The sequence below is a fragment of the Mytilus edulis genome, chromosome 4, assembly GCF_963676685.1.
Source record: "Mytilus edulis chromosome 4, xbMytEdul2.2, whole genome shotgun sequence".
In the NCBI taxonomy this organism is placed as follows: Eukaryota; Metazoa; Mollusca; class Bivalvia; order Mytilida; family Mytilidae; genus Mytilus; species Mytilus edulis.
In genome coordinates, this window is record NC_092347.1 from 75,035,538 (window position 1) to 75,045,579 (window position 10,042).

At 31.9% G+C, this 10,042-nt stretch overlaps 1 protein-coding gene across 1 annotated transcript; it reads left to right on the forward strand.

Moving 5' to 3' along the window:
• The first annotated feature begins 97 nt into the window (after window positions 1–97).
• Window positions 98–8,982, forward strand: LOC139520491 (uncharacterized). Its single transcript, XM_071313160.1, has 10 exons — window positions 98–403; window positions 962–1,105; window positions 1,565–1,688; window positions 3,430–3,572; window positions 3,941–4,138; window positions 4,549–4,713; window positions 5,543–5,672; window positions 6,993–7,150; window positions 7,648–7,759; window positions 8,058–8,982. The coding sequence occupies exons 1-10, from the start codon at window positions 179–181 to the stop codon at window positions 8,195–8,197; spliced, it is 1,539 nt and encodes a 512-aa protein (XP_071169261.1). The 5' UTR covers window positions 98–178; the 3' UTR covers window positions 8,198–8,982.
• The last annotated feature ends 1,060 nt before the right edge of the window (window positions 8,983–10,042 follow it).

The window sequence follows — 10,042 nt, forward strand, 5'->3', positions numbered from 1 at the left end:
TCTAATAATAGAACAGGATATTTTAAGATTTTATTGTGAGATATTTCATTGGACAATAAATATAGAATAAATCTTTCAGTCGCTATAGTATATAAACAAGTTAGTATAACAAAGTATTCAGTTTTATATATAGTAAACACTATAAATCCTTAGTACACGGTTAAACATTACTGAGAAAATGGCAACTCCTTTAGTTGATGTTTATGTGAAATTACCGACAGGTCGTACTTCAGTTTTGAAATTATTACCCACGGAACAAGTAAAAAGAATTATTGAACAGATTGCAAAAGAAGAAGAAATTATCCCCGGGAGAGTAAGAGTGAAATACCAAGGAAAATTCCTTGATAAATCTAAAACAATCGGATTCCTCGGAATTTGTCCAGAAACTATACTGAAAGCAGAGGTATATATGTAATTCTTTTTTGAATTGTTTATATTTGTTGCACTTAATTGTGGAATGTATCCCCTTTATTTTCTTTGCAGATTTATATTTTTTGTGTTTTTATAACAAAAAATTCATTGATTTTTTTGATTTTTTTCCATTAATTTAATAGATCAGCAAAGCACAGCAAATTTGACAACAACAAAAAATATATATATATAAAGACATCCTGAACAAGATTTTTTTGGTGAAGGTAAAGCTGTAACCTTTTTTTCACTTTGGTAAGAGACATTCTTCGATGAAAAATTTTACAAACATATTGTTGGAAACGGATTTAATATAAAACAAGAAAATGGGATATGATTGCAACAAGAGACCAAATGACATCATATGGCTTATAACAATGAGCAAAGCCCATACCACATTGAGTTAACACTTCAGACCATTAAATATACTTTTATATTTGGCACTGCGAACAAATGCAAGTAATTTGCCCATGCCACTTATCAACTATCAATATAGCATTTCAACATTAACCTTACGTTATCTTCAAATATATGTGTTATATTTCATCCACAGTTCGTAATTCCAAGAGATATCAAAGTTTATGCTAAAGTAGCTGGAGGAGGATCAGCACCAGTAGATATACAGAACATTAGTACATTAGAGGATTTGAAATCTGTGGTTGAACGACTAGACGTTGTGTCTCCAAAAACAGTGAAAGTACGTGTACACACGACAATAATTTATTTCCATTTACAGAATGAAAGTTTAACAGGAAAAAAAAAGAACATGACAAATAATTTATTTTTATTGACCCTTAAAATAAACAAAATCTTATTGTTAGGTCCTCAGTGCTCTTTAACTTTGTACTTGTATGGCTTTATAAGTATTTAGATCCGAACATCACTGATGATTTTTATGTAGACGAAACGCGCGTTTGGCGTATTAAATTATAAGCCTGATACTTTTGATAAATATTATTGATATAAGCATAAATAAAATTGTACTGGATTTATTTCATTGATATAATCAAATGTAGTGACTTTTTCATGAAGTGACTTTATCGTTGATAGAATTACTATTGGATCATTTAAAACAATATAATCAAAACATGCAATTCATTAAGTTGTACATTAAAATCAACTATAAAGTTTCAAATTTTATAAATATTTTCTTCAGTCCTTCAAAAGCTCAGGCACTGTTTATCGTCCATGTAACACACCACTATATGAAACAAGTATTAGAGAGGAAAGTGTTATAGAAGTGACTTTCGGTGACAAAACAGACGATAGAACAGAATCAGGTAGGACTTATTTCTTGTTAATCTTTGTTTGAGTAAATCCCAACACTCTATCGAATCTAGAGAGGTCATTGCCGAGAGTTATGCAAGGTGTGTGTGTTATTTTTATAAGGGGGTATTGTTTTAGCACACTCGTTGATAGACTTGCGAATATGGTCAGTAGACTTGTGATCAGGGTTAGTAGATTGTTATTTGAAACAAGAATAAAATTTGGGTGTGATTTTTTATAAGGGGGATCGTGTTTTACTTTTACCACAGTCGTTGATATTCAAGTGTTGGACAATGTAACTTCTCATCGACATGACATGTTTTTTTTTCTAATACTATGAGCTTGTTATCAGTAACTGCGACCACTATTTGACACGTTATTTTAAAATTATTGTATTTCTTGTACCTGTCAGGGTTGTTATGTATTAAACATTATATTTCGCTTCTTCGATTTACCATATACTATGCCTTTGTCAAGATTAAAAAGGGGGGACATACCTAGGAAATGGTTGACCGTTATAAACTAAAATGTTTTTTTCAAGACTCGAGTTGTTTGGAGCTAGACCTATTGTGCAGAAAATGTTTGATTGATTATCAAATTATGTCAAAAGTAAAAAAGGCGATTGAGCAATCAATTTCAGAAGACAAAACTTAGACCAACCACAAACTGTGTTGGGATTTATCCAGTTCACCCCTTTTGAAGATCTAGATCTAGATCATGTTGATCGTATATGTAAAATTATCTCATCTAAAGTATCACTTTTATATAAAATTAAAGTATATTTGCCAGTACACACAAGGCAACTATTTTATAATGCATATATTCTACCATATATAGACTATTGTAGTTCAGTTTGGGGAAATTTATTACAAAAAGATTCAGATAGAATCATAAAACTTCAAAAAAGAGTAGCAAGAATTATACTGGAATGCGATATTTCTATTCCATCTAATTTCATGTTTTCTTCTTTAAAATGGCTATCTTTTACCAAAAGAATAAACTACCAACAATCAATTCTAATGTATAAAATTGTAAATGGGCTAACACCTGATTACTTAGCAATACTAAATATTGATGATGTGCAACGCCACAACTTACGACCTGTCTCTAATAATGATCTTTTTGTTCCAAGACCAAATACAAATTTTTATAAAAAATCTTTTCATTATTCTGCAACCAAAGTATGGAATAATTTACCACTCGAAATTAAAAAAATGTCCTAATGTGGAATTATTCAAGAAACATAGTTATAAGCATTTTCTTGAAAACTATATGCAAGTCAAATAATTTGTTTTCCTCTAACAAAACTATATCAAATATTGTCATTTATTACCCTTTGTATATTTCAATGATTGAATTGTGTATATACTAGTAATATATATTGTAATTTAATGTATGAATGTATGAATGTTAACTGTATGCATGTATTTTGTTTGAGGGCCTCAATGAAAATTAGACTATTTCTAATTGAGTTACCCTCTTTAAATAAAGAATTTATTATTATTATTATTTATTATTATCATGTGTGGCAAAAGTAAAATTCACATTAATAACTGTCCAGTGCATTTACCCAAGAGGATGAACTGCAGCATTACCACTAATTTTGATATGGAAAAAAACAAAGACACTAACGTTCTGATGATTGATGTATGGTCTGCTAAAAACACAGTTGATCAGTTTTACAAATTAACCCCGAACCTTTGAAGCAAAGTTCCTGTTTTCTTTTTATTCTATTGATTGAAATATTTTTATTAGACCCAGCTCAAGATACAGATCCCAAAGCTATTGATGATGATTTGAAAGATGCCGTCCTCTCAAGTTTCGAGACGAATGGAAAGAATGTAGAAGTAGTCTTCTGTTTTGACACAACTGGTAGTATGAGTCAATATCTTGGGAGTGTAAGTAAGGCTGCTTTAATTTATGTGATCAGATAGGTTGGGTTTTTAGGGGGTGGGTGGGGTTGAGAAATAAAAAAAATATTGTCTTAATTTTCTTCTTACTTTTGCTGACGTTGGTTTATAATATGGTATTTCTACATTCGAATAATATTTCTATATTGTTGCAGTAAAATGTAAAAATGTTAACACCAGCTATTTCAATCAAAATATTCAGATGTTTCAAAATAAATGTGCAAAATTTAGTATGTCCATAACAAAAATAAATTTAACAGTCTTCTAACAAAATCAGTTAGAATTAATTAAAATAAATTCGTAATTTTGTGATTATTTTTGCTTGTTATATTAATCATAAAATATTCGGGTTGTAGGTGAGGACAAAATTAAAAGAAACATGTCAACGACTTTTAAGAGACATACCAAATATCAAAATTGGAATTATGGCCCACGGTGATTATTGCGATTATAATAACTACGTCATCAAGATTCAGGACTTAACAACAGACGTTCAACAGCTGGTTGATTTTGCTTCCAGTACCCCATCGACAGGTGGAGGCGATTCACCCGAGGTAAGGTGGTTTAAAAATGAGTTATCTCGCTTTGAGCGTTTGAAAAATAAGACGTAAAATTAACACATTGATACGATGATGTGATACGATTGGTGATGAAGCAACCCTCGAACAAAGTCTAAATGACAAGTTTTCAACACAACGAACAGTTTGTCCTTGCAACATATGTGTTGTTTAATTCACTTCAAGCTGGCTGTAATAACTCTTGATGATTTCAAGAAAACCTTGCATGTAGTCTTCATTCAAGTTCAATTTTAAATTTCATGGTAATACATTTAAAGAAAAACAATGAGGATGACCTAACGAACGAAAATTCCATACTTATCAACACACGTCAACACCCCCGAAAAAAATATATATAACAGTTTTAATTGAAAAAATTGTCAATTCCATAATATTTTCTATTTCAGTGTTATGAGTGGGCATTACACAAAGCTCAACAGCTGGACTGGTCAGAAGATTCCGCCAAAGCTTTGGTTGTTATTGGAGACTGTGAGCCACATCCACCATCTTATACAGACCAGAAGATCAACTGGCACACAGAACTAGATGTCTTAAAGGGGATGGGAGTTAAGGTATGTTAATTATATACTATACTCTTGTCCATATATTTAGGGTGCGAGAAACGTGATTTGGTGATGATATGAAAATTTGCAGATTACCAGAACAAACTCTAGGACTACATCTGGATATATAAACTAGAAACCACAAGGAACGTGAATCACTCAGCAGATAAAAATGTGTCAACTGAAAATTTTGTTTGAAAATCGGGAATAAAAGGTTCATTAAAAAAATGAACCAGACCCCACGGTTCAGTTCCTTATAATTGCTGTCTATCTACACTATACCGTTAGAGATAATAGGCAGAAAAAACTATATTGAAAAGCAATAACTCCCGTAAGGAACAGATTAAAGTTTTGTTGAGATTAGCACTTTTGCCGATAACTCCTACAATAGATTTATGATAGAGATCATATTGAAATTGCTGTACTAAGATGTCTTACCTTGCCTACCATTTTTTGTACTACTTATATATTATAGTTTTCAAGATACCGTGTTAATTAATTAAAGGCAAAACTCTGCTTTACTCATATATATTTTTAATCCGTTCTCGAGTTTTGGAGAAGGATGTAAAGTGATAGCAAACTCTCAAAGTGGTCTTGGGCTAGATGAACATAGTAAATGTGAAGTTGATTTTAATATTTCCTGAAATAAAGAGGGTTAAAAATTTACCAAATGAATTACCAATTAAAATGTACAGACTAAAAAAAACAGAAAATATAGAATTAGAATCTCATGTAAGCTTGTCTTTAATTTGTTTTTGTAAAATTATGATAAAGCAACCGAAATAAGCAGAAATAAAAAAGTTGTTCGTTAAAATACTTGTTATGCATATCTCTTTAGGTTTATGGTGTATTTTGCAATAGTGGAGAAGGAAACGCCAAGAAGTTTTATGAAGAGTTAGCAGACCGTACTGGTGGATGCCTTCTTAGATTAGCTAACTTCAGTTTAATTACAGAAATGTTTCTGGGAGGTACATACTATTAAAAATTATTATACATTGCAAATTTTCTGTAAGTATGAATACTTTAAGGGTGAAATTTAAACATGCGCATGCATGACATGATTGGGAGAATATATTGAATGGGGCTATTGCACTGAACGTGGCTCGATCTGGTCTGGCTGTGGTTTTTATATAAATTGTGATAATTTATTCATAAAATACAAGTACGCAAATGTATTTATTAGCTAAATTATTTGTGTTTTTACATGTCCATCATTGTTGTTTATGACTTTGTTCGTCATTGTCCTTATCTCATCGTGCTGTATCTTGATATTCAGTGCCGGATCCAGAAATTTTCCTAAGAGGGGGCCCACTGACTGCCTAAGAGTGGACCCGCTCTCGTCACGCTTCAGTGATTCCCTACAATATCGATTTTCTCTTTTCGATACTATTGTTACCCATATTTTGGATTTTTTTCTTGGGTCACAAATGGAAGGGCAGACACGAAAATTACTTAACTAATAGATTGATATGTTTTCCGTTCGTGGTATTTTTTTTCTTCTAAAAATCGGAGGTTATGCATTTTCTACATCCAACTTGATAGATACCCATGTCGTCGACTTGATATCTAATTGTTCTGCTTAACTATGTACTAGATAAATTGAAAACTTAGGCAAATGGTGTTTTTAAAATAAAATACTTCGTAATTGAGAAGAAAATTGTAATTTTGTTCTTTCTATTATTTTTTTTTTGTCACTATAGTAAACATTACAGTACACATTTATCGCCTTCTTTAACAAAGAGCTTCGATTCTTTTGTTCTTTTAAGACCGGGTTTCCGACTGTGCTGTTGTCTGTTCTATGGTCGGGTTGTTGTCTCTTTGACACATTCACCATTTCCATTCTCAATTGTATATGACAATCAGTTATCAGAATAAAGTTGAAATCATCTATAATATCTAGTCAAATAAGTTTTCAATTTAACGCAGCAAAATTATATAACGGGGTTACGACATTAAGGTAAAGTCTTGAAGAAAAAGGAACAGAAAGTACACAGTGAAGTTAAAATTGAAGAAAGAGAAACGAGCATTTGATTTTCTGGATAGGGGTTGTGCCGGATTAAAAAAAAAATGAAAATTTTAGTCTGAATATAAATAACCTTGCAGAAGACGGGATGTGAATGAATATTCTGCATCACAAAATGAAGGAAATAATAAGCATGCATGGCTTCGCAACAGTAGAAAATACAATCCGGAAAACCAATCTGTCTCTTCCCCTCCCCAAGAATATCAAACGTAAAGTGAAGAAACTTGACATACTCTATTACTTATTGGCCGTGTTTGAATTACAGTGTGTTACAAAGAGTCGAACCCGGAACAGTTAGAGGCATTCACTGAAGAATTAAAACAAGAAGGTAAACTAACAGAAGAAACCGAAGTTCTCATGAAACAACTGGAAAATACGAAGCCATCAGAAGAAAGTAAAGCGGAGGACACTCCCAGTTACCTGGTAAATTTATTAATTTTTCAAATAAGGAACGGACAGGGTAATTGAAGATTGCCGAAAGATAGTGGGAGAAGGGAGAAGAAAATAAGGGAAAACAGATAGGAGAGAGGACAGTCCGACTGTGATGTAAAAGAAAACCTGGAATCAGAAATTAACCATCTGTCCATTTATCAACTGAGCATTACAGGTTTTGAATTTTTAATGATTTGTCTTAAACATAATAGAAGCAAATTTACTTCTATTTTGTGTACGACAAAACAGTAAAAGTGTTATTACAATAACTGTTGGTAACTGGATAGCTTTCCCTACGTTGTCATACAAACATATTTTTATGTTTTCTAAAGTTTCGTGTCTGTTTAGATTTTTTGGGGGGCAAAATAAAAGAATCAACACTTTGTTGGCAGAATTGTAAGAAAGATGTGAGAGGACCACGTTTTAAATAGTCTGCGATGTACCGCTCCGTTAAGTTATTTTGACCTTTTTTTTAATTTATTTTACAGAAAAAGTACAACTTTGGTTGGTGGAACTTTGAACAGGATCATACTAAAACACCACAGTATAGTTACAACTCTGAAACTGACAAATGGACAGAATACAACAATCCAACACAAAGTAAGGAATTTTTTTCCAATAAAAACATTTACTTAAAAAGTTATCTCTCATCATATCAATGACAACAAGCGTTGATAGGTCAGCTTTAGATTTTCCAGAAAAATTGCATAATCTTTATAGCAATATTAACTTATACTAAAATAATTAACGCACATTAAAGTTTATACTAGTACTAGTGTTTAACTTTGCCAAAAAAATATAATTTTATCTGAAATTGTGATTACAGGTCAATTTTTACGTCACCACCATTTATGAATAAAAAAACATGATCTAATTTCACTTATATGTATCTTTTCAGAACAAACGTCGACATATACCCCTGTCTTAACTCCTCCTCCGTCTTCGACATCAGGTGACAAAAATTCACCAATTAGTGGCAACTACGTTAGCAGACATCGAAAAAGCAGTCGCAAAGGACGTGGATGTAATGTAATGTGAACAATGTCAGTGTCCCATAAATGCACTAAAACTGTTATAAGGAAAAAGAATATTCTAGTTTGAGGACAGTCCACATTACAAACCTGTGTAATGATTGGCGGGCCAAATGTCCTTATGAACAAGCATGGCCAGTGTCGTAAATTATATTATAAGCTTTCAGCTGGCAAGACAAAGACTGTATACATATGTCAAATTCGGCATGCCACACATCATAACAAAACATTTTCATCAAAGAGGGTCAATATATCAGTTATAATTCGAAGAGGAGAGAGAGTGAGAGAGGAATAATTCAAAATGTGTTTTGACTGAAATACTGTATATAGATATAGGAAGACGTGGTATGAGTGCCAATGAGACAACACTCCATCCAAATAACAATTAATAAAAGTAAACCATTATAGGTCAATGTACGGCCTTCAACGCGGAGCCTTGGCTTTCACCGAACAACAAGCTATAAAGGGCCCCAAAATTACTAGTGTAAAACCATTCAAACGGGAAAACCAACGGTCTAATCTATATAAAAAAAAACGAGAAACGAGAAACGCATATAAATTACATTTTAACAAACGACAACTACTATACATCAGATTCCTAATTAAGGACAGGTGCAAACATTTGTAGCGGGATTAAACGTTTCAATGGTACCAAACCTTCTCCCTTTTTCTGAAACAATAGTATAACATCCCAACATAGAAAAACACACGATAAAATATCAATTGGAAGGCTTGTATATAGTTAGTTAAACAGTAAATAAAGATATATAACTTTGTCATTTATTAAGCTTACACCTGCAATTGTTCTCATGTACTCATAAAGTTGTGTCCGAAGTATTCGATATTGCCGACAGAAAACCTCACATTCATGTTTTCTGTGGAATTTTTTCGAGATAAGAAAAATAAATTCTTGAACTACCAGAACATTTTATTCTTCTATATATAGGTTCATATATTTGTAATACAATGTATTTCAAATTTGTATTTTTTAATGAAAAGAAGAAGAGAAAGACTTTGGACAGGCAATAAAGATAAATATACCGACCAGCTACAATGGAAGATTCACTAAGAGTTTACATTTTACATTTCAGATTTCTTATACATTTTTTCATTATCCCGAAATCTCAATAAATTTATAAGAGCTTTGAACTCAAAAGACTGATTCTTGAAAACTCTACCTATCCCTAAAATATGAGTTTTCTCATCAACAATTTTAGAATAATCAAGATAAAGATATATACCCGTTTTACCTTCTCAACTGCATGTAGTATTTGCTAAAGCGTCATTTGGCATTTTTTATATCCGTTTATTTCTTAAGTGATGTTGTCAAACTAGAATGAATGAAATTGATAAAACCTTTTGATAAGAATCCCAAAGAATATAGTAATTACGTTTATTCTAATTTTGTGCTTTCCTGGACAATGAGACAATGGTACGTACCAGCCATGAGCAGTCAGGTGAGCAAAAAAGAAAAACCCAACTAACGATAGACGGAAAACCTAAAAGCATATATTATATTACATTTATTGTCGATAAGTGTTATCTACTGTAGAAGCCACCCCGAAAATGATGTTCTAATTTTATACTCCTATATATGTATATATATATATAATAATACATGAAGACTGTTGTCTCTTATTTGTGTTTGTGACTCTTCTTCTTCTTCTTTCTTCTTCTTCTTCTTCTTCTTCTTCTTCTTCTTCTTCTTCTTCTTCTTCTTCTTCTTCTTCTTCTTCTTCTTCTTCTTCTTCTTCTTCTTCTTCTTCTTCTTCTTCTTCTTCTTCTTCTTCTTCTTCTTCTTCTTCTTCTTCTTCTTCTTCTCTTCTTCTTCTTCTTCTTCTTCTTCTTCTTC

Bases quoted from the DNA above. Each gene is read 5' to 3' on its own strand.
- LOC139520491 (XM_071313160.1), top strand. From the start codon at position 179: ATGGCAACTCCTTTAGTTGATGTTTATGTGAAATTACCGACAGGTCGT. The intron at 3,573-3,940 runs GTAAGTAAGGCT...TTCGGGTTGTAG, and splicing joins TGAGTCAATATCTTGGGAGT to GTGAGGACAAAATTAAAAGA. The intron at 4,714-5,542 runs GTATGTTAATTA...ATATCTCTTTAG, and splicing joins TAAAGGGGATGGGAGTTAAG to GTTTATGGTGTATTTTGCAA.